Raw genomic sequence first — 24,472 nt, 5'->3', positions numbered from 1 at the left:
AAAGGGTTGAATTCAAGGACTCCAACAATTACTCGTGCAAATAAATCAACACATAGAAACATACATTGTGGGAGAATGCTCAATGTTTGACTAAATTTGGACAAACACAGACCATGTCAATCACAAATGCAAAAGCAACGTCATATATTGGTTTGACCATTCGCTTGTCCATACTACACTCACATAAATATGGTAATTAAACACCATCACAAACATCAAAATTCAACACCAGGGCAAGCCTAATGAATGTAATTCACCTTGTTCCAAGTAATAAAGCTCTATCTTTTCACGCAAAAAAAAACAAAAACAAAAAAAGGCAAACCCAAAAAGCCCATACAAAAGGTGGTCGACATATATACATGGGTGGTCGACATATATACATGGGCAGAGAGCCCTAGGCCTACGCTCAGACAGCAAGGTGAGATTAAGACTAGAGAAAACATCAAATTAGCTAGGCACTGCCTCTCCGAGGGCTGGGAAGGCCCAAGTTCCTTGGATAAATCTGCAAGAGAAGCCTTGACAACTACAATAACCAAACTGTCCCTATAACCCATCTTCGAGCTACACGGAAAACCAATTGATTTTTGACTAGCCAGATCGAGCAGTAGACCACACCCCTAATGAATGGCCAACAAGCCTTGAGATTAGACGGAAGCCATGAGGCATCGAGCAACAGAACGAGTTTCCTCCAATAAAGAACTTCGACATCAAGCAAGGCAAGCCTCTATTTTAGACGAGACCCCCCTTGAAATCGGACATCTCCACATCAAGTGCCAAAGAGACTCCATGGATTTTCCACACAACGAGCAAGTAAGGATTCACCTGAAATTTAAAAAATATCAAGGTGAAAATTTCACTAGGCGTGCCAAAGGAGATGCAACAACCTCACCCTTAGATTATGACAACCCTTAAGTTCCCTCAATCTTAGCATTCATTTAAGGCCCAAGGATTTGAGATATCCTCACTTTTCCTAACAAGGTAAATGATACATCTATCATTCATTAGGCCTGCCTTTGTGTGAGTGAAATGCCTAGAGAGAGCATAAAATTGGAGGTCCTAGGGTGAAAAGGACTTTTGGGCCATTCGCATTTACTCCTCTTTGCACTCTTAATCTCTTCTTCATAAAAGGGGACCCCAAATCATGCCAATGGGAATTTTGGAACACCCAAAATAACAACGAATCCACCTAAGACGTGCACTAGCCACAAATTAACACGTAACAAAGCATAAATAATAACAATAATTTTAATTTTCCCATCTCAAAACCGCAACCCCCACCCGATGGCTTGTGCCAAAATGGGAATTTAGAACACCTAAAATAACAACGAATCCACCCGAGGACTGCACCAACCACAAAGTTACACGCATACAATAATTTTATTTTTCCCATCTCAAAACCAAAACCCGTACGAGTAGCCGACAAGAACAAAAGCTATGGCAATAAATTGCAAGTTGTATTAATTAAGGTGCCAAATTTATAGGCTAATACGCCACTTAATCTTGCTGAGAAATCCTTCTCCCTCACAGCACCTCTTACAGCGTGCAATGCAAGCAATCATCGGAGATCCATCCTCCACAAAGTTCGCGAAATTGTCACAGTCGTCTCATTTCTAGCCTCCATGGCATTCAAACAAAGACTCCATGAGGCTTTCAAAGGCGCTGTGGAGAGAATCACACCTCCCCGTACCGTTTCTGCTTACAAGGAGAAGGGGGTTTTAACTCCAGACGAATTTCTTATCGCTGGAGATAACCTAGTCGCCAAGTGCCCTACCTGGTCCTGGTATGTGCTCTCTCTTCTTTGAATTTGATTCAGTTCCTCTTTCATCGGTTTCTGACATCTGCCACTTCATTTTTTGAACGGGCAGGGAGGTCGGTGATCCTAACAAGCGTAAGCCCTATCTACCTCCCGAGAAGCAATACTTAATAACCAGAAATGGTAGGCCTGTTCTGCGCCTTTACTCTTTTGATATCGCTGATGGGTATTTGAATGGAATTTGATTAACGTCTGTAAGTTCCAGTTCCGTGCCTACGCAGGGCAGCGTCTGTAGAAGAGGAATACGAGGCAGCAGGAGGGGAAATTCTACTTGACAATGATGACGACGATGGTTGGCTGGCAACTCACGGGAGACCGGGTATCACCCTTGTTCTTGTGTTTAGATTGTTTAGTGCTTAATCTAGTGTCTTTGAGATAAGAGCGAGATGCATGAATTTTAAGGATACTATTAGGGTATTGAAAGACCTTTTATTGTAGGAGCAGTCTTTGAAGTAATTTTCTTGTATGGTGTGTGTAATGTTAGATCTGGACTTTGGTCTGTTTTTGTGAAAATCCTAAAACTTTGCAATTGCAATGAAAAATAGAACGTGATGAGGTCCAGAGGACTTTTGTTTGAAGGAACTTACAGGAAATCAAGGGATTTCACAAAAAATCATTAACGTTCTACAGATCCACAACCTTATTTTCTTAATGTGTTGTCTCTAAGGTTTGTCATTTGCTTTTACTGAGTACCTAGGTATCTGTGACTCACATATTTTTGAGACATGTTGGGAGATACAGATCTATCATGTTGGTGGTGAAAACGATGTCTCAAGGTTATTTTGTTCTTTGTTTGTTTTATTTGGACTTAGACAATCAAAAGGAGGAGGAAAGTGTACCAGCAATGGAATTGGATAGTGATCTACGACAGAGACTACATATCATACCCAAGTATGCTGGCAGTGATGATGATGAAGGCATTCCAGACATGGCCGATTTTGAAGAATCTGAAAACTTCATCGAAAATGACATCGTGAGTGCATTCATGTCGTGTATGTGATTTTCCTTTACTCGATGATTGTCCACAAACACGACAGCATCAGTAGGAATGAGCTGAGCTTGTGATTTGTGATGCTGAAAATGTTGTAGCCTGCTGAAACTTCAGATAAGAGACAGTGCCCAGAGAATTTTTTTTGTACAAATGAACCAGATTAAGGGATACTACAGATGCTTCTTATGAACTGCCATTTCTTTTTTAAAGTGTTTTCTGAACTATGAATGATGTCTGCTCACCATCGAGGCTGTTAAAGGACAACTTGATTTTTGGCTGCATATATTGAAGATGACTAAGGTCTCTTGTCATCGTATACTTTGCACATGGCCTATTGCTAGCTTAAGAATGTTGTTTCTTAACATGAAGTAGAGTATAAAATCTAGTTTCAAATCATGATGAGTTTCTTGGGGCCAATCATGCTGTCCGATCCCATCTGTAGAAGGCATCGTAGTAATAAAATCCATGGTGATATGGGTCCATGTGCCTTTAAGGCATCCAACAGCTGTGGCAGTCTACCTAACCACAGTGTATTGCAGCAGTTCAGTCTTCAGCCACAGCAGCAATTCCACAGTAGCCTCTCCAGCCTCCTCAGCTGATCCAATGCTTACGCGTGACATCTCAGCCCAAGCAGAGTTAGCTCTCTTCATTGAGAAACCAGAGGATGCACTCAGCCCTCTTCAGCAAGGAAAGCTTACAGTTGTATTCAATGGATCTTAGTAATAAAGATGCTAGTTACCTTGCTCTTAGTCTTTGTTGGGGAGAGACTGAAATGAAATTGTATAGTTAGCTTGCTCTTAGTCTTTGTTTGGGAGAGACTAAAATGAAATTGTCACAAGCAGTTGTAGCTTGGATGAAGAAGTTTGGGTTTCTTGAGCTCTCATTGAGCCATGTGTCTTAATTATAGGCCTTGATTTGATTTGATCTAAAGGCTTACAACGCACCTTCTAAAATTGTCCAAAATCAAAAGCTTTTGAGATGGCTTTAGGCTTTCCACTTTGTGACAGTGTGGTCTTGGGGCCATTCCTTATTCTGTGCGCATGGATGAGTCGCTTTGGCAATAGTTGTGGTTGGGCCATTGAATCTGCTCTGCATTGAATCATTCATAAGGTGCATTGCAGAGGAGCCGAATTCAGATGTTATGATGCATCAAAACGTGCTGGGATAGCGATCAGTTAATTTAACTGAATTCAGATGTTATCAAGCATAAAAAACGTGCTGGGATAGTGTGCTTTGAGATTTGAAATTTTACCTTCTAGATGATAAGTTTTTCAGGAGATTGCAGTGGAAAGGGTCCTTTGGTGAATTGGAAGCTAAAATTCACTGTTCGGCGAGATCCCCCAATCTAGCAGATGGTGGATCAATCATCTTGGAGGAACCAAAACGTGGCGTGAAATCAAGTGAAAACGTCAATGAATGCAATCCATGGTGGGAGGCTGTCGATGGATGCAAACCACAACAACCCGCTCCGTTCGTTGATGCAGGGTGTGAAGCTATCGTTAAACCATGCTCCACTTTGTAGATGTCGGTCCAATCTTCGCTTTATCTCGTGCTTTTGCTTGTTCCACACTATCATTAGTCTTGCAAGCGTTTTAGCGCTCAAGCAAGTCAGCATCCAACCAAAGAGTAGACATCATCCAATGTAGAACCTTGACCTCAGATGAACGCCAACATTGGCTCTAGTTATTTTGTTGATGAAAGAGTTTTTGCCTACATTTGGATAGCCACAGGTCAAAATGGTCCTTGTATTCGGATCAATGGTAGGAAGTCTAGACAAACCTGCCCCTACAAATAAGCTAAGCTTGGACCTATTCTTTTCATAACAATGCACATCTAGGAAAGTGCATCAACCTTTAGCTTTTTGCACCGACACAAAGTATCTCCATACTTCAAAAGCCGAACATAGTCTTTCCGATAAGATTCCGTGCAGTATTGATTTGACCCAGGGCAAGCTTGTAGCGATCCTTGTCGTATAAAAGGGATGAATGTCATCTACGCGAGCAAAGTCATCAACAATTTTAGAGAGCTTCTCGTGGGAATTCTGCTAGGTATACTTGATCTTTCGCATGTAGAATTGACGAAGGCGAGAGATGGGGTAGCCCTTGTGGACGACGGTGGGCATCTAGCACTGGGTGCGGGAGAGGATGATGTCGACGAAATCCTTGGAGGAAGGAACGATGGTAATCTGCTTGAAGTTGTAGAGCACCAATGTACTTTGTCTTGTTGCAAGGGAAGGATGCGAGGAAGTTGGTACTCAAACAAGAAAATTGGCCCGCGCAATTTACCTTCCAGGCTGCGTTGCACATGTGCAACCGACGGAGAGGCATTTTGGAGGCACCACCCTTGGTATGAAGGTGAAGAGGACATAGTTGCAGGATTGAGCTCCTAGAAATGAACATGACCGTTGAAGAGGAGCATCATATTCCATGTGGCATGCGGTCCCAGCGGGCACTAGCCCCATTCTAGAATTCTGGTCCTTGAAGAAAGGTTTGACAACAACAGCAAACACAAAGTTTTGGAAGTAATCGCTGAGTGTCGTGCACTGTGTCTTGGACGATGATCTGCATTGAAATTTCGAACGAGTGTTTGGAAGGAAGTGTCATTATCATTAAACATAGGAGTGAATTGGCCATGTGAACGAACAATCAATTTGGGACTGCGTATGAGGCCAGGCCATCACAAGCAGTATCGCTGATGAAATCAAGAACGCATGGGCACCTCTGTAATAAAGGACTCGGCCATGCTGTTCATGAACACAACTCTTGCTAGAATTTCAGGATGGACTCGGTAAAGGTCCAAAAAGGGTAGCCAACGTTCCAAAGTAGTTGCCAATAGACTCTTACATCCCTGCAACTTCTCCAGCAGAGCCACTTTCAGTCCACCTAGACTAGGCAATTGGTCCATGAATGATTCAAAGTAAGCGCACCACGGAATCACACACTTGAGCTGATCATACTTCATATTTGATATTTTCAAGGTGTGATTTCTTGTCTTTTCCAAGTACAAGCTAAGAGCTTCCCTGGAAAATCCCCTCGCACAATTTGAATCGAGGCGTGTCGCCTTCAAGATGTTAACCAGCTTGTAAAGAATTGAGCCATCTGACTAGGGTGACCACATCAAGTCCGACTTACCAGGCTTCCACATCGGCATCTTGACATTGTTCCAATCGCAGTGCTTTTTGCCATGGCAAATAGCGTCTACCATCATCTAAATTGTATGCTCCCTGTTTTTTATGACCTGCGAAAACGTGGCCTTTTCTCTACCTGAAATCGTCAAAAGATGGCGACAATTTGAATTTTGCCTGGCGAACCGCTCGTGGTGATTTTACGAGTGATCGATTACGAGTACGACTATTAACATTCAGGTAATATGCCAGTATCTTATCCATTCGCGAGACTCTTTCGCGGTGCTTATATTCTTGACGCCCACGGAAGGGCATGCTCCCTCGGATTATAACTCTTTGGGGAAGGAAGTGTGCCACCTATCATACAAATATTTTCAATTGCTCTTACACTCAAAATTGCCTGTTTTCAACTTGACTTCTTACAACATTCCTCTCTTTTGATGCATGTTCTCGATGTGAGGGAGCAAGAAAATCCAAGCTACATGCAAGATTGAAAGATATCGACACATTTATTTATATGATTGTAGTCCCTGTGACAATATTGTATAGATTGCAGGGAGGATCAGTTATGAGCTCTTGTGAGCATTGCCTTATTCATGTATTTGTTGGGCTTGAACTCCCAAACCGCACAAACAATATGGCCAAGTCAATAATAAATAACCACCCCTGACATTTGCAGGGAGGATCGGGTCCTAATGGACCCAATGTCGTGTCTTATGAAATCCCTCACGCTCTTGAAAGACAGCAATTACTCTTTGATTCACTACGAACCTCCTTCGTAAAAGACAGCAAGCACTAAAACCAAACTGGAGGGTGAAAAACAGCTATGGCTTCGCTTCAATGACGGAATTTAACTCTCCAAAGCTCTCCCTCACTCCCTCTCTCTGAACATACACTAGGGCCCAGGACAAATTGTCGGGCTGGACCCCCCCGAAGGTCTTTATTCATTGCAGAAATTCTGTTACAGAAGTTCAGCTTAGAGCTGTCTCGTAAGTCTCTATATTACAAAACGTGAATAATCCCTTTTCTTACAAGAGCTTCAAGCTCCATTCAAATTGGCAACATGCCACTTGTCTAAAATCTAGACTAAATCTTATTACATGCCAAGGGCCATTCTGGAGTCTTCAAAGCTCTCGGTCACACGAACCGCCTCCTAGATGCTTGTCAGGCTCCCATTTCGCTTAGGAAAAAATAATCCTTCCTAGTACCTGCAACAATTAATTAAAGCGCACCACCATGGTACCCATTAATTGTTAGCGCTTTGCATGCAAATAACACACTGTGGACTAATCCTAGTCACGGTGGGCGTCCCCATTGAACACATGTGCACATCAAAACAAATATATATACAAATAAACATATATATATTTTCTCTGGTTGACTAGGGTCAACACTCTTGATTATAATTAAAGAGCTTTGACTAAGGGTCAAGGCGCCTTAATTATAGCCAAGTCTCTCCAACCGAAGTGGGCACATCTTGGTTAACCGGGGTTAACCCTCTTGGCGCATGCCAAGTCTTGTTGACCGAAGTCAACATTCTCTGACCGCAGTCAGGTTTACTTGACTGGAGTCAAGTATCTTTGACCATAGTCAATCCTTTGACCATTAAAATAACTCTTTGACCATAATTAACACATATAAAACTCTTTAATTATGATCAAATAAATGGTCAACTGTACTTTGACTCAGGATATTTACATTGTGGTGACATCCCCTCGGCTTCTATTCAGTTGACCTCAACTGAAAAGCTTCCTTGTAGACATCCAAAAGCTGTGGATGATCGGATAACATGTCTTCGTCCATCCACTTGGCATCTAATGCCGTATAATTCTTGAATTTTACAAGATACCTGTAAAATTGCTTACCCTGAGGGCCTTTACGTACAATATGGTACACAATTTGCTCTGGCTGAAGGACTTCCTCTAGCTCATCCACTTCTGGTGGATCTTCTGATACTGGTTCTGTAGGCTCTGGTCCTTGAAATTTCTTTAGAAGACTCACATGGAATGCATTGTGAATCCTCCAATGCTCTGGCAATGCTAATCTGTATGCAACCTCATTTATTCTTTCTGTAACCCTAAAAGGGCCATAATATCTGGGAGATATCTTTGCATACACTTTCTGTTTGCCTTTAAACTTGCGGAGCCTAGCTTTTTCAAACCTCAAAAGTACCCAGTCCCCTTCCTTGAGATCTAGCTGTCTCCTATGTTTATCTGCAGCTCTTTTATGTTTCTCTTGAGACCTTTCAATTGCTGTCCGGACTTGGCTGTAAGCTGTCTAAGGTCTCTCACAAACTGATCAGCTGCAAATATTTCATCTTTGGTCCTCAATATAGGTGGCAAATTTACCTTCCCATATATGACTTCAAAAGGGGCTTTCCCTGTAGAGCTATGTACTGTATTATTGTAAGCAAACTCTACTAACGGTAGGTACTTTTCCCAGTCTGAACTTTGGTCATCCACGTAGCATTTCAGCATATCCAAAATGGTAGAATTTGCTACTTCACTTTGATCATCTGTCTGGGGATGGAAAGAAGAAGAAAAATTCAGATTCGTCCCCATGTTATCAAATAAAGCTCTCCAGAATAGACTGGTCATTCTGGGATCTCGATCACTAACAATGGACTTAGGCATACCATGATGTTTAAAGATCTGTGCCATGAACAGCTTAGCCATATGATCTGCCTTTATGGTTTTGCGAACCGGAAGGAAATGAGCTTGCTTGCTGAATCTATCAATGATAGTCCAAATCCCATCATTCCCTGACTTTGATCTCGGCAAATCAAAAATAAAGTCCATTGTAATAGTTTCCCATGGTGCCTGAGGCACGGGAAGAGGCATAAGTAGGCCAGGTGCCTTCCGTCTATCATATTTTATTTTCTGACACGTAAGGCATTCAGTAACAAACTGATGTATATCTTTCCGCATTCCTGGCCAAAAGAAATACCTCTCTAGGGCTAGATTTGTTGCTGTAATTCCTCTATGTCCAGCATAGGGAGGTGCATGGCTTTCCCCCAAAATCTTTTTCCTCATCTCCTGGGTGATGCATAGGCAATCATCTTTCATTAAATACGCATCTTTCAGGGAATAGTGACTGGTGGATTGCCCCTCTTGCATTTGCTGTAAAATTTCACCAAAATCAGAATCATGAGCATATTGTTCCTTCATGCCTTCCAGGTCCTGATGATAAGCAATAGTTACATTATTGACTTGGGGTCTTCGGGACAAGGCATCTGTCACTCTGTTCCGAATTCCTGGGGTATGGACAATCTGAAAATGATACATTGACACATTGACAGCATGTTTGCCCATTTCATATGCTTCTCTGAAAGCTTGGTCTGAGTCAAAAAGTATCTCAGACTTTGGTGATCTGTTTTGACAGTAAAATCTGCACCCAAAAGATAGTGTTTCCATGTATGGATGGCATGAATTACAGCCAATAACTCTTTCTCATAGATTCCTAAATATCTTTCCGCATCCCGAAGTCGCCTGCTTTCATAGGCTACTACATGACCATTCTGATGCAATGCAGCCCCAACACATTCTCCACAAGCATCGCAATCCACATCAAAAGACTGATACAGATCCGGAACTACTAGAATAGGCTCTGTAGTCAACTTTTCCTTGAGTGTATTGAATGCTTTCTTCTGTGATAATCCCCATGTGAAGGCTGCATTTTTCTTAGTGAGGTCATGTAATGGAGCTGCGATATCAGCAAAATGTCTGATAAACCTTCTGTAGTAAGAACACAAGCCTAAAAAGCTTCGAACTTCATGCACAGTTTTCAGCTCTGGCCATTCCTGAATGGCACGGATCTTCGCTGGATCCATTTGTATCCCATTCTTGGATATTATATGCCCCAGATAGTGGATTTCTTCCAGGAAGAATTCACTTTTCTTGCTGTTGGCATAGAGCTGATGATTTCTCAGCTCTTGAAACACTATAGCAAGATGTTCTCTGTGGTCTTCCTCTGTCTTAGAAAAAACTAAGATATCATCAAAGAAAGTACCCGTAAAATGCCTGTACTTCCGGAAGATACGATCCATCATTCTATTGAATGTGGCTGGAGCATTTGTCAACCCAAAAGGCATCACTAAGTATTCATACAACCCGAATGTAGTGCGGAATGCTGTCTTGTGCACATCCTGAGGCTGTATCCTCACTTGGTGGTAGCCACTCTTTAAGTCTATCCTGCTGAAAACTGAAGCTCCATTTAACTGATCCAGGACATCATCACTACGCGGAATAGGGAATCTATTCTTGATGGTCATTTTGTTCAGTGCGCGATAATCGACGCACATATGGAATGAACCATCTTTCTTTTGTACTAACAGTACAGGGGAACAGAAAGGAGACGAGCTGGGCTGAATCAACCCTTTGGACAGCAAGTCCTGTACCTGAGCCATGATCTCCTCTCTCTGAGTCGCACTGACTCTATAAGGGGGTCTATTTGGTGGCTCACTACCAGGCATTAACTCTATCTGATGATCTTCTGGTCTCTCTGGGGGTAACTCCCCTGGCAAAACATCAGAAAAGCAATCTTTAAAGTTTACCAGAAACTGAAACTTATCTTTGTCTGCATCATTCATTTCAGCATGCATATCATTCTCTTTTTCTTTTACAAAAACCATGTACGCAGAAATTGCAGACTTTATTGCTTTACCGCATGAAACATCAGATACAATGGGGATAGTGTCCCCTTTATCCCTGGCAATTAAACGCTGATTTTTCCCCCTATGCACAAATTCCAGCACTCTTTCAGGAAGAGTCAACTTCACTGCCTTGCGGTGAAACCAAGGCATCCCCAAAACTACATCATAATGTTTCAGTGGAGAAATGAAGAAGTCTTCCTGATCCACATAACTCTGAACATGAAGACGGAGCTTCCCTATCAAGGGAGTAACTGGCACAGGATTTCCACAAAACATTTGATCGGCATCCAAAGCCCTGCCTAACTCCTCCGTCTTTATTCCCAGCCTCAGGGCTAGATCCTCTGATATGAAATTATCAGTAGCCCCTGGATCAAATAAAATTAGCGCTTGCTGGTCTCTAACTTTGCCCCATGATAGCAGTAATTCTCATTCTTCTGGGTTCAAAGCATGACCCAGTATATCAGGAATACCCCCTGCCATTGGCTTTTGCGGTCCTCGTGGCTTCTCTGCCTCTTTTCCCTTCGATGTTGAAGGCTTTTCTGGGCACTGGGCAGCCACATGCCCCTCTTTACCGCACCTGAAGCATTTCCCATCTCTACGGAATTCCGCTATCTGTTCAGGGGTGAATAGAGATTTGCCCTTATAAGTCTTTGAAAACTGAGTACCCCTCGGGTTCTGAGGCTGAAACCCTTTCTTTTCAGCCTTAGGGTACTCTTTCTTTTCTGATTTTGTAAAATCAGTTTTCTTTTTATCAGCACGTCCTGCATGCAAGGATGGCACTGTAGATGGATCTTGTAGCGGCACAAGACTCGCTACTGAAGCTGAATGCATAAGATCTTGAATATTCTTTGCCCCCAAAGCATTCACTACTGCCTGAATTCTTGGAGTGAGACTCGCTCTGTACTTCCTCATTTGGGTGCCTTTGGAGATCTTTTTGAACGGTGCAACCTGCAAATAAGCATCCCAGAACTTTTGGTTGTACCCATCCACTGTATCTCCTGCATCCATGTGCAAGCTGTCCCAATCTTGAAGAACATGGTCTCTAAACTGTTCAGGCATGAACTGCTGGTAGAAGGCTTTCTTGAAGCCCTTTCACTTCCTTGGGGCTGACCCATCTGTGGTCAGTGCACTCCACCATGCACTAGTCGTTGCTGTTAAGTGTAGACTGACCATTCTTAACTTGGAGGATTCTGAAAATTTCTCTGTACCGAATGCAGCATCAAACTGTCTGATAAACTGCAATGCTTTGTCTGTATGACCATACTATCCATTGTAGGTCATAAACTTGACAGATTTTCCTCCCTCTTTAAATTCCCTGGTCGCTTTGGAAGACCTTCTCTTCCCAGACTTCTCGTGTTTCCTTCTTTTCCTGGATGGTTTATCTGATAAGGAAGAAGAAGACACGGAAGTCGAACTCGAGGTAGACGGTGATGGACTAGGAGATCGGTGATGATGCCTCGATCTCTTTTTACTATGGGACCGTCTCCTATGAGATCTATGAAATCTCTCTCTCTCAGACTGTACAACACGAGAGTGTGCCTCTGGCATTGGCACGTCATATACTGGATTAGGCATAGCTTCTGCTTGAAACAAATGCTGAGCCCTGGGATCCCTTTTTAGATTTTCCAGCTCTTGTATACGAGTGCGTACCATTTGTTCAAATTCTTGTTGAGTTTGCGGCACATTTCTCTGTCCTGGATGTACATCCCTATCTTGTGAATCCCACTGGATAGGTGATTGATCCATATTCTGAGATCTGCAGATTTCTCACACAGTGCGGGTAACTGATGCACACTACCTTTGCTTTTCCAACAGAAAAGGTACCTCAACAAGAGGTGTTTTGCATTTACGATCTATGCCAGTACTGGCTGTCAGTTCAAGGCATATACCCACACAGTTACCAAAGCATCAACAACTATATTGCCCTTTTCTGGCTACTGCAGATGGCTTCGACAGGCATCTGTTTTTTTTTTTTTTTTTTCCCTCTTTTACTGCTCAAAGGCATGTATACTCTGTTTCTGCAAATCTCTGATTCCTCTGTTTTTCTGCTGTTTTTCTGACAGTAAAATGATTACCAGATAGGTGGGCATTGATGGCAAAAACTGTCTTTTTTTTTTTTTTGGAAAACAGTAACCAGATGAGTAGCTTCTGGTTACTCTAACCAACTGTCTGGTTCTGGTCTGGTTAGTTTGCAACTAGACTAACTGGACCAGTCACACCAACCAAACTGGTCTGGTTAGGCCAGAATAACTGGACCAAGTTGAACTAACTAGATACTGGTTCAACTAACCAGAGTTGACTAACTGTAGTTAACTTAACCAGGGTTTCACTAACCACGGGTCAACCAACCAGGGTTTACTGTACCAGGGTTAACTTAACCACTGGTCTGCCAAGCGGGCTGCCACGTGTCAGTGCCATGTCAGTGCCGCACGTCTGGACCTGCTGGCTGCCACGTCAGCGCCACGCCCACACGTGTCTGCCATGTCATCAGCTGCCTATCTGCCACGTGTCCTCCTGCGCCACGTCAGCTCGACCTGCTGGCACCCTCATTGGAGCCGTCTGTGTGCGATGGTCACCGGCGAGCCTTCGTTCACAACGAACATCTGCTCATCGCGAGACTTGCATACGAGACCACGTCAGCAACACAGGCCCAAATTTATCTTCACGTGCTCACTTTCTCTGATTCACATTGACGCTTCTTCTGCGCCAATATTTCGTTCAGCTGGACAACGCAACTGTGTGTTCACAGGCTTCCTTGCTTGTAAAAATTGGGTGTGTCTGGTCGCTGGTGGAAAAGATATGACAGCCAATCATCCGCTACCAACAATGCACACCTACGTGAGAATTCACGGACTCTTTCAGGCTGCCGTCACAGGAGAAAGCTTCCGTCAATACGGTGGAGAGCGTCACCCATCCGTGGTCACAGGGCTTCATTCTCGCCAATCTTAGACGGGGACTTTCACCCGTACCAGCACTTACCAGCAAGTCTTCTCCCAACTGACCGGTGTAATATCTTCCAATCACTCAGAGACTTCACATCCTGGAGCTTTGTTGGATCGTCACAGTTTGAGGAAGCTGTGAAACCATGCTCTGATACCAATAAAACCAAACTGGAGGGTGAAAAACAGCTATGGCTTCGCTTCAATGACGGAATTTAACTCTCCAAAGCTCTCCCTCACTCCCTCTCTCTGAACATACACTAGGGCCCAGGACAAATTGTCAGGCTGGACCCCCCCGAAGGTCTTTATTCATTGCAGAAATTCTGTTACAGAAGTTCAGCTTAGAGCTGTCTCGTAAGTCTCTATATTACAAAACGTGAATAATCCCTTTTCTTACAAGAGCTTCAAGCTCCATTCAAATTGGCAACATGCCACTTGTCTAAAATCTAGACTAAATCTTATTACATGCCACTAAGGATTCTGGAGTCTTCAAAGCTCTCGGTCACACGAACCGCCTCCTAGATGCTTGTCAGGCTCCCATTTCGCTTAGGAAAAAATAATCCTTCCTAGTACCTGCAACAATTAATTAAAGCGCACCACCATGGTACCCATTAATTGTTAGCGCTTTGCATGCAAATAACACACTGTGGACTAATCCTAGTCACGGTGGGCGTCCCCACTGAACACATGTGCACATCAAAACAAATATATATACAAATAAACATATATATATTTTCTCTGGTTGACTAGGGTCAACACTCTTGATTATAATTAAAGAGCTTTGACTAAGGGTCAAGGCGCCTTAATTATAGCCAAGTCTCTCCAACCGAAGTTGGCACATCTTGGTTAACCGGGGTTAACCCTCTTGGCGCATGCCAAGTCTTGTTGACCGAAGTCAACATTCTCTGACCGCAGTCAGGTTTACTTGACTGGAGTCAAGTATCTTTGACCATAGTCAATCCTTTGACCATTAAAATAACTCTTTGACCATAATTAACACATATAAAACTCTTTAATTATGATCAAATAAATGGTCAACTGTACTTTGACTCAGGATATTTACATTGTGGTGACAAGCACACTTCCCTTTTTGCTCTCCCTCTCTCTCTCTCTCTCAACAGAGACACTAGGGCCTAGGACAACATGTCGGGCTGGACCCCCCCCGAAGGTATTTTATTACTTGAAGAGAATCTGTTAGAAAAGTTCACCGTAGAGCTGTCTGATACACACTCTAATCCAAAAACGTGAAAATCCCTTTATTACAAGAGCTTCAAGCTCATTTCAAATTGGCAACATGCCACTTGTCTAAAATCTAGACTAAGTCCTATTACATGCCACTAAGGGCCACTCTGGAGTCTTCAAAGCACTTGGTCACACGAACCGCCTCCTAGATGCTTATTAGGCTTCCGTAACGCTTAGGAAAAATAACTCTTCCTAGTACCTGCAACAATTAATTAAAGCGCACCACCATGGCACCCATTAATTGTTGGCGCTTTGCATGCAAATAACACACTGTGGACTAATTCTAGTCACAGTGGGCATCCCCACTGAATACATGTGCACACCTAAACAAATATAAAAATATATATTTATTCTCTGGTTGACCGGAGTCAACACTCTTGATTATAATTAAGGAGCTTTGACCAAGGGTCGAGGCGCCTTAATTATAGCCAAGTCTCTCCAACCGAAGTTGGCACATCTTGGTTAACCGGGGTTAACCCTCTTGGCGCATGCCAAGTCTTGTTGACCGAAGTCAACACTCTCTGACCGTAGTCAGCTCTGTAGTTCTCTAGTTAACCGCAGTTAACCCTCTTGGTAATAAACCAAGTCTCGTTGACCGAAGTCAGGTTTACTTGACTAGAGTCAAGTATCTTTGACCGTAGTCAATCCTTTGACCATTAAAAGAACTCTTTGACCATAATTAACACATATAAAACTCTTTAATTATGATCAAATAAATGGTCAACTGTACTTTGACTTAGGATATTTACATTGTGGTGACATCTTATGTCCACATTTTTACTCATTTTCTTTTTATCTTTAAAAATTTGATAAAATGTTTGCATCCAAGTTCAATTTCAGGTTAATAGCTACGTGCTCGACGATGGAAAGGCTGCTTGCCGCAATCCTAGTTTGCCTTGACTAGGTTTTAGGAGGAGCTGTAGGTGAGGGAAGGGGAGGTAGGGGACTCTTCTTTGTCTCTTGGGCATGGTTTATCAACGTTCGGCCTATTGGTACCTATGGGATGGCCGAAGGTCTAACCTATGATGATAGAAAACAATCCTTGTAAGTATATTTTTTTGCCTCATGCATGATTCACATGTACCATGCGCATAGTCAAAAAGGGATGGGACTGTCATTCTTATAATTTATAATTTACAACAACTTTTTTAGGTGCTTGATAGTGGTGTGTATATTGCAGGCTACATTAGAACCTTCTTACCTTGTTGCCAATGAACCCGATGAGGACAACATTCTTCGGACACGCACCTATGATGTTAGCATAACGTAAGCAAAATTTTTCTGTACTTGTTTTTTTTAATTTATGGTAAGGGCTTTATCATATGATTCAATTTATTCTACTTGCAGGTACGATAAGTATTATCAAACCCCACGTGTTTGGTTGACTGGATATGATGAGGTATTATTTTCTCATAATGTCAATGCTCACCTTCTCTTTCATGCTCTTCGATATTCATTGTTTTTTGGTGCATACAGTATGTGGTCTATGCATATTTGAAATGTGGGGAGCATGGTGATCACATAAGGGAAGCATTGAGGTGTTTGCTAGTAGACTAGTAGTGTTTTAAAATATTATCAATTGTGTAAGCTTTTTGTCAGATAGTAAGCTAGTTTATGTCAGGATGCCTCCAAAGAGATCTGGAAATCAGTTTAAGAAGCATCATAGGGGGAACTTTGACCCCATTCAGAGGATGATTTGGTGTTGGATTCTACAAAACTGGGCATTGGCTCCAGTGAGGAAGCCCAGGATGATGGCAGTTGATATCCCTAGCAGTTGCAGACAGGAGCTAACTGATGGCACTTCCAATGCCCAGGCATCTCAGGCCCAGGAGCAACACACTAATAGGTATATTACAGGCCCTTAAGGAGATGATTGTGGAGATTAAAGATAATGGTATAAGGATGCAGAATTCCTTTGCTACAATGAACAGGAAGTTGGACTGGCTCAGTTCATGAGGAAAAGAAGCCTATGGAGCAGGCCCTAGAGGGGTCACTCAGGTTCTGAAAAGGATGTCATGGTGGAGCCTGGTGTCCCAGAACAGATTTTCATCATCCACACAAGAGTTGCCTTCAGGATCTCTATCATTCTCCATGAATTTCCACATTCCATGAAACCTCCCATTGGCTCCAAAGCAAGTGTGGGAATGCCATAAACAGTGGGACATTTCACATTACTCTTTAGTGGCTCCCTGCTCTTGTGAGCTGTTTTTTGTTCCTTGCTGATGCTATGAACATAAGGGTCTACAGTCAATATGAGATCTATAGCATATCTCCGGAGGCATTTATGGGTTCCCAAAGCGCCCAAACACTCAGGCTGAAAGGGGCCATCAATGACAGACGAGTTCACATCTTGGTTGACATCGGGAGCACCCACAATTTTATTAACTCTAAGTTTGTCCTATCAGTTAGACTACACCCTACACAGATAGAGCATGGTCTGCAAGTTCAAATGGCAATGGGAGCACTCCATTAGTAGATATTGCTGTCAGGCCACCCAAATTCAGTTGTCCCCAGATTATACCTTCCAAGGAGACTTGTTGCTTTGGATATGGGGCCAATAGACATTGTACTTGGAGTGAATGGCTGAGAGCTCTTGGAGAGATTACTATGGATTTCAATCACATGTTAATGAGGTTGTTCCACAAAGGTAAGGAGGTACTATTACTTGGATGCGAATGGCTGAGAGCTCTTGGAGAGATTACTATGGATTTCAATCACATGTTTATGAGGTTGTTCCACAAAGGTAAGGAGGTACTTTTGAAGGGTCATGAACCTGTTATTTCTTCTAGGAAGCTGGCAAGGGACCTAAAAAATGTGTGCGCAATCTGTGCCCTTCACCTTTCTAAATCTGAAGGCACAAACATGCAGGAGCTTTTACGGCAATATTCAGATGTGTTTGCTGATCTGTCCCATCATCTCCCACCTCTAAAGGGACATTGACCACTCCATCACTCCTGAACCAGGTTCTAAACCAGTCAATAAAGCTCCCTACAGGTTGTCAAAAGTTGAGAGAGAGGAGGTGGCTAGGCAGGCCAAAGAGTTGCTGGATAGAGACTTGATCTCCCACATCCAATCCCCCTTTGCCTCACCTGTCCTCTTGGTGAAAAAGAAAGATGGATCCTACAGGATGTGTATTGATTACAGAGATCTCAACAAGATAACTATAAAAAACAGGTTTCCTATCCCTAGAGTTGATGATCTCTTGGATGAATTGAAGGTAGCCCAATACTTCATCAAGATAGACCTTAGGTCCGGTTATCATTAGATAAGGATGAGAGAGGAGGATGAACCCAAAACAGCTTTGAGAACTGAATGGGGATTGTATCAGTTCAAGGTGATGGCATTTGGCCTCACCAATGCCCCAGCCACTTTCCAAGCCCTTATGAATAAAATCTTGCAGACTTACCTCTACAAATTTGTATTGGTGTTTTTTGAGGATATACTCATCTACAACAAGTCTAGGGAGGAGCATCTCTCTCATGTGAAGCAGGTCTTGGAGGTTTTAAGAACCCACCAGCTCTATGCAAAGACTAGTAAGTGTACCTTCATGGCTAGAGAGGTGGACTATTTAGGACACATTATGGGCAGCAATGGAATCAGGGTGGATCCCAATAAAGTGAAATGTATTATGGAATGGCCACAACCAGTAAATGTGATTCGAGCACTTTGCTAAGATTATTACACCACTCACTGACCTACTCAAGATGGATTCCTATGTATGGACATCAGGTGCACAATTGAAGATTGCCCTTTCCTCAGCTTCTATATTGGTATGCCCTGATTTTTCCCTTCCCTTCACTATTGAAGCTGATGCAAGTGGGAGAGGCATTGGTGCAGGCCTTAAGCAGCCTCATGGAGTTATTGCCTTTGATAGTAGAAAGCTGGATGCTAAAGAGGTCGCTTATTACATATATGATCAGGAGATGTTGGCCATACTCCATGCCATTGGGAAGTGGCACCATTATGTTTATGGCAGTCATTTCAAGGTAAGACAGATCATAGGATTCTCAACTATTTCCTGTCACAAGCTAATCTTTCTCCCAAACAAAGGAGATGGCTTTCTATAGTTCAAAATAATGATTTTGATATTGAGTATAAGGCAGGAAAGGACAATATCTAGGATGTGGGCATGCACTTTGAGTTCTATCACATGGATGTATAAGGAGTGATACATGGTATTCAAGAAAAGTATCTCTCAGATAATGAAGCTGCAGTCATATTCCAAGACCTACAAAATCCTTCATGTGAAGACCATCCCTACCACAAGTTGTCTAATGGTTTATTGTGGTATAAAGGGAGGATTTTTGTTGTGGAGAATTCTGCCTATAAGTTGCTGGTTCTTTAGGACATGCATTCTTGTCCAATGGATGGTCACATTGTATTGTTTAAGAGTTATGAAAAGGTCAGACAGTTTTATTTGGAAGGGGTTATGGAGAGATGTGTTTTCCAAGCATGCAAACCCTATCAGCAAAATAGGGAATTAAATCTTAGACCAGTTGGCTCGCTTCAGCCTCTTCCCATCCCGATACCAATATCAAATAAAAGATATCAAAATTTTGTGTCACAGGAGTCAATGTGCACACACCACTGGAGGGCCTAATCTTCCGAAGAAAGAAACCACCAATTTTTTGGTTCCAAAGCTCGAGGAGGTGCCTGCGACAGGCCATACAGTGCCTTCCCTAACTTGACCATATCCTTTGACCTGAAAACTTGGACATTGCTCCACATATACCTTCTCGTGATGGTCGCCATTCAGAAAAGCTGACTCGACGTCCATCTAGAGCTGTCTTGATCATGGCCATCTGTGCTTTCAGTGCAAAGGTATCTCATTGTCGATGCACGGTTGCTGTGCATACCCTTTAGCCACACGTCTGGTTTTGTGTTTGTCAATGTCCCCATCCAACGACTTGACATCACAGCCTCCGCAATGGCCTTGGAACTAGTTTCGAGGTCTCGTTCTTTTCAATAGCCTCAAGCTTGACCTGCACAGCTTTCCTCTAATTGTTGCGAGAGAGAGCTTCTTTGACCAAGGAAGGCTCCTTGTCCTAAAAGTGCTTGTGGCAATGCCTTAAAAGGCTGCATGCATGCCAGTAAACGCTCAAGCATTGGTTGTTCTTGCATGGCCACACAAAATAGGGACTTTTTAGCTTGGAGGTCTAGAATTAGTTCCACACCGGAGTTAGTAAAAGCCCAGCCTTGTGGGTGACTAGTTGTTCCGTATTTAGCGGATGAGTTTGGGCATGCATGCATGCATGCATATGTGTGCGTGCATGTGCATGCACTTGATATATACATATATCAGAAATTCAGTTGTGTCCTTTTATGGGTTAAATACGTCCACCATTGCTGTGGTAATCTCTCTCCAATCAGCTGCAAGTCTCTCTCTCTCTCTCTCTCTCTCTCTCTCTCTCTCTCTCTCTTCCCTGCACTGCATGCGCGCGTGCATTTAAGTTTGTTTAGAGTTTTGGGGGTTCACTGTCAGTTTTGACCATTTTACTAATAGAGTTACTGTTCTTGAAAATTGCAGATGTTTCTTCTTTCCATGCTTCAGTAATTGCATAACGGGTCTTTATATTGTTTTGCAGTCTAGAATGCCATTGCGGGCAGAGCTTGTTTTGGAAGATGTCAGTCAGGACCACGCCCATAAGACGGTAAGCTGCATTAAAGACTAAGGGCATGCACTTGCAACATATAAAGGAATTACTGTCTCCATCTCAATTTCTGTTAAACATGTTAGAGTAGTGCCAATGACCAAAGACACTATTCAAGAAAATAGCTTCTGATTGAAACTTCTGGTGTCCATGCCAACTGCTATTCTGTGTGGAGTGTACTTTTTTGCATTACATCTTTTGGGAACTGTGTAATTAAGCAGATTGAAGCTGATATAAAAATTGCAGGTCACCATAGAAGACCATCCACACATGGCTGGAAAACATGCCTCAGTGCATCCCTGTAGACACGGTGCAGTCATGAAGAAAATAATCGATGTCTTACTGAGCCGAGGTGTTGAGCCAGAAGTTGATAAGTATGGATTTGTGACTTGCATAACGCAGTTGATTTTGCCATTGGAACTTGACTTTGTCTTAAAAATTGCATATTGGATGCTTTGCCAGGTATCTCTTTCTGTTCTTGAAGTTTGTTGCATCGGTCATTCCTACTATTGAGTATGACTACACAATGGATTTCGACCTTGGAAAGGCTTAATAAAAGGTGAAGCATGCATTTTTGGTGCTTTAAATTACCGTTGCGCGGTTTCAAGACCTGAAGTGTTGCAGTTCAGCTATTCTCTGAATATTTATTTTCATCATTTGTATCAAATTGTATTTACCATTGTGCAGTTTCACATCCTGAAGTGTTGCTATACAGCTATTCTCTGAATATTTATTTTCATCATTTGTATCTTTCCCTTATGTTAGTGATGAAAAACAAGCCTGAGTCGTTCATAGGAGCTCTCTCTCTCTCTCTCTCTCTCTCTCCCCTTTCTCCCTCTCCCCACCTTTAATGTATACATGTCATGTCAGTTGAAGGGCGTTCGAGCCTGAGCTCAATTTGTCTCTTGTCTATCAAGAAGGCTTTTGGGTTCTTTTGATGTTTAGCTTTGCTAACACGTGCAATGCTGTGTTTTGAAGGGTAAAGGCTGGAGCATTGGAGTGATCTAAAGATTTAAGTGGTCAAAGGATGTAGATAATGCTGTATAAAATTCTTCTGATATCTCAAGCATGACATTGAAATCTTCAATGTACAAATTTATTTATGGACAAATGCCCCAATTATTGCCCTTTGTAACATCTCTCTCTCTCTCTCTCTCTCTCTCTCTCTCTCATATGTGCGTGCGCGTGCATATTTCTTCCATGCTAAAAATGTTGGAGAATCTAAGCATGTTTGAGCATTAGCTCTAAGACCTCAAATATAAATGTGAGTGGGCGTTGTTTGAAAGGTCATGCCCAAGACTACAAGTTAATGGTGCAATTAGGCAAGATCTTGATGCATGACCAGTGAAACCTTATCATCATAGGGAACCCCCAAGTGATGTATGCCTTTCGTAACAAAAGACACATTTGGGTGTGGGGAGCAATGGAATGCAAGGTAGCAAATAACAACTAGTGTACTTGCAAATGGATAATGAAGAAAGTACAAGAGTGGCCAATATATGGCCCTAAAGCCAATTGGTTTACTAGGACTAGTCCTAACTAGCCTACAAGACCATACCAGGGCTAAGTGCTAACAAACCTCCCTCCATGGAATGGCTAAAGTATCATGGATACATCTTACGTATAAACGTTCGTCGTAGATGGCTATACTTTATCATGGTTGCACATGTTTGTCCAAGATGGATAGTGACCTATGATAGTATAGGGAGATCAACATCACATAGTAAATGGTACCAAGTGGAAGGCATGTCGAAAAGCCTCAAACTTGGGTTGTGGTAGAGCCTTCGTGCGTGGTAGAGCCTTCGTGAAGAGATCAGCTAAGTTATCCTCCATCTCAAGTTGACAATCACTTGCAAACATAATGATGTTTACATCAATGTGCTTCATATGCACATGAAACATGTAGCCAAAGCACTTTGGCTGTCAATGTAGATGATAGGAAAAGTGTTTTGGTTGACATGAAGATATGAAAGTAACTTGTGTAGCCAAACACACTCTATGGTAGTTGTTAAAAGTTGTCGTGCACCCAGCTTCACAATTGGAAGTAGTAGTTGTAGGTCTCTTCTTACTAAACTAAGAGCTGCATGAAGAGCCAAGCAACATTGTGCGACAACAGGTGTCATAACAACTTGCCCAATAATTGTTTGTGAATGCATGTAAAACTAGTGAAGACTAATCACCATAGACGAGTCCCAATGCTCCGTCTTGGACTCGGAAACAACACATTAAAAAAAAAAGATTAGCATAGCATTAAATCTCGCTTCATCTTGACATCTAGAGGCATACTCATGAGATTTTGGATTCCACTTATCACATTGACATACAGGATGGCTATCCTCTTCATGTATACCCTTTAGAATTTGCTGCCATATTGGCCCCATCCCAAACTCCAATCGAGATTTTTTGAGCGAAGAAAAAAACAAGAGAAACCCACTAGAACAAGCATTCATATGCATCATCACCATCATCAAATTTGAAGCCTCTTACTTGTATAAATTCTTTGAATGTTTAGGGTGTGCGCTTGAGAATGTGCCCTCCAACAATTTCTCACATGTGCTTCAACTCTTAGCAACTATTTTAATCATATTAAGAACATGAAAACATGATGAAAATGGTTGGTATCTTGCAAAGTGCGATAAAAAAATCCAACATCTCACTCTCTTGAATCTTATAAACATAATTTTGGTCCCTTTGATGTGATGCTATGTGTTATTTTCATTGATGTTTTTGTTTATTGCAAAATCCACAAGGGATGCCAACAAGACAAGGGATTCACTTAGACTATTGGGGACCCCTCCTCTTTATCTGCCTTCCTCAAAAGAGATCCACTTGACTATAGGGACCCATTGTTTGCCTTCCTCAAAAGAGATCCACTTGACTATAGGGACCCATTGTTGGAACTTGGGGAGAGAGGAGAGCTTCATCATGGAGGTGAGTGAGAACACATGAGATATTCAAATGGGTGTTCTATTCATTATGAGAGGGAAGTCCCTCTTTTATAGAAATGGAGAGAGGGTGGCCTAAATCAATGGCACCTCTCCTACACCAATGGAGCTAACTCCTAAATCATAGGAACTCCACAATCATAGGCACCACTCCATCTGGGGGCCTTTGCATTACATCATCACCTGTGTCATGGCCTATGACACTAAGTGTGCCTCTCCTACACACACACACACAACCATATGACTGCCAGTGGATGCACACATGCAATGAGCATTTACCAAAACTATCAAACCACAGGGCAGTGCTCGAAAGATAAGACTAAAAAATACCTCAAATCACTTCCAATGGTCAAACATCCAAAAGACCAAAGATAATTGAGATACTAATGAAACTTTCTAGCACTTAATCATGTTCAATGGTTCATCTTAGAAACAGATATCACTGTTACCCCCAAATTGAGTAGTCTAAAATTGGAGGGTGCAATTGAAGCTGAAGAGAAAAGCTTTGAGAGGGATTTTAAAGGCAAATGGAAGCTCTTACTGAGGACTACTTCCAGCAGAGAGGATTACCCAAAAAACGTGCAGCATTGCTCATGATAGTAGCGCCTTCTCTGATTGGTTTTTTGCTTTTTTCTCCTTATTCCAGCAAGCATTTGAGCTAAAATTTCATGAACAGTAAGCTCATAGTGTTGTTCACCCGTGGCTAATAGGAATTGGTGAAATATTGCGTCAGTATGTGGAATTGCTTGAAAGCTCGTAGAGCAGAGATCGTGTCGGCACGGGCTGTCGAGGGCATCTCTCCCTAATTGCTTTGTGTCAAAGGTGCATCCTAAGTAGAAGAAACTTCAGCTCAGAGGGCTCTGGGAATGGTCGCTTAATGGAGGAGAACGGAGCTAAGCAAAATCTAGAGAGAAAGTGGGCAAAAATGAAGAAGAAGACGGAGGGTGAGAAGAAGATGATGAGGTGGCATATTGAAGCTACAATGGGCTAGGGACTCAAGGAGGCTTTGATACCAAATGTTGGAACTTGGGGAGAGAGGAGAGCTTCATCATGGAGGTGAGTGAGAACACATGAGATATTCAAATGGGTGTTTTATTCATTATGAGAGGGAAGTCC

General features: G+C 42.4%; 1 protein-coding gene across 1 annotated transcript; it reads left to right on the top strand.

Annotated features, from left to right (window-relative positions):
• The first annotated feature begins 1,480 nt into the window (after nucleotides 1-1,480).
• ATG3 (autophagy 3 (APG3)) lies at nucleotides 1,481-21,540 on the top strand. Its single transcript, XM_087389586.1, has 10 exons — nucleotides 1,481-1,780; nucleotides 1,866-1,936; nucleotides 2,019-2,132; nucleotides 2,626-2,786; nucleotides 15,941-16,026; nucleotides 16,108-16,159; nucleotides 20,346-20,411; nucleotides 20,658-20,785; nucleotides 20,874-20,970; nucleotides 21,390-21,540. The coding sequence occupies exons 1-9, from the start codon at nucleotides 1,620-1,622 to the stop codon at nucleotides 20,962-20,964; spliced, it is 930 nt and encodes a 309-aa protein (XP_087245712.1). The 5' UTR covers nucleotides 1,481-1,619; the 3' UTR covers nucleotides 20,965-20,970; nucleotides 21,390-21,540.
• The last annotated feature ends 2,932 nt before the right edge of the window (nucleotides 21,541-24,472 follow it).

The sequence above is a fragment of the Dipteris shenzhenensis genome, chromosome 18 (assembly GCF_047967505.1).
Source record: "Dipteris shenzhenensis isolate YYH24624 ecotype China chromosome 18, Dip_SZ_1.0, whole genome shotgun sequence".
In the NCBI taxonomy this organism is placed as follows: domain Eukaryota; kingdom Viridiplantae; phylum Streptophyta; class Polypodiopsida; order Gleicheniales; family Dipteridaceae; genus Dipteris; species Dipteris shenzhenensis.
This window is presented reverse-complemented; position numbering and strand designations above follow the sequence as displayed.

Coding starts and splice junctions, on each gene's coding strand:
- ATG3 (XM_087389586.1), top strand. CDS start 1,620: ATGGCATTCAAACAAAGACTCCATGAGGCTTTCAAAGGCGCTGTGGAG. Junction 1,781..1,865: donor AAGTGCCCTACCTGGTCCTG/GTATGTGCTCTC, acceptor TTGAACGGGCAG/GGAGGTCGGTGATCCTAACA. Junction 20,786..20,873: donor GTTGAGCCAGAAGTTGATAA/GTATGGATTTGT, acceptor ATGCTTTGCCAG/GTATCTCTTTCTGTTCTTGA.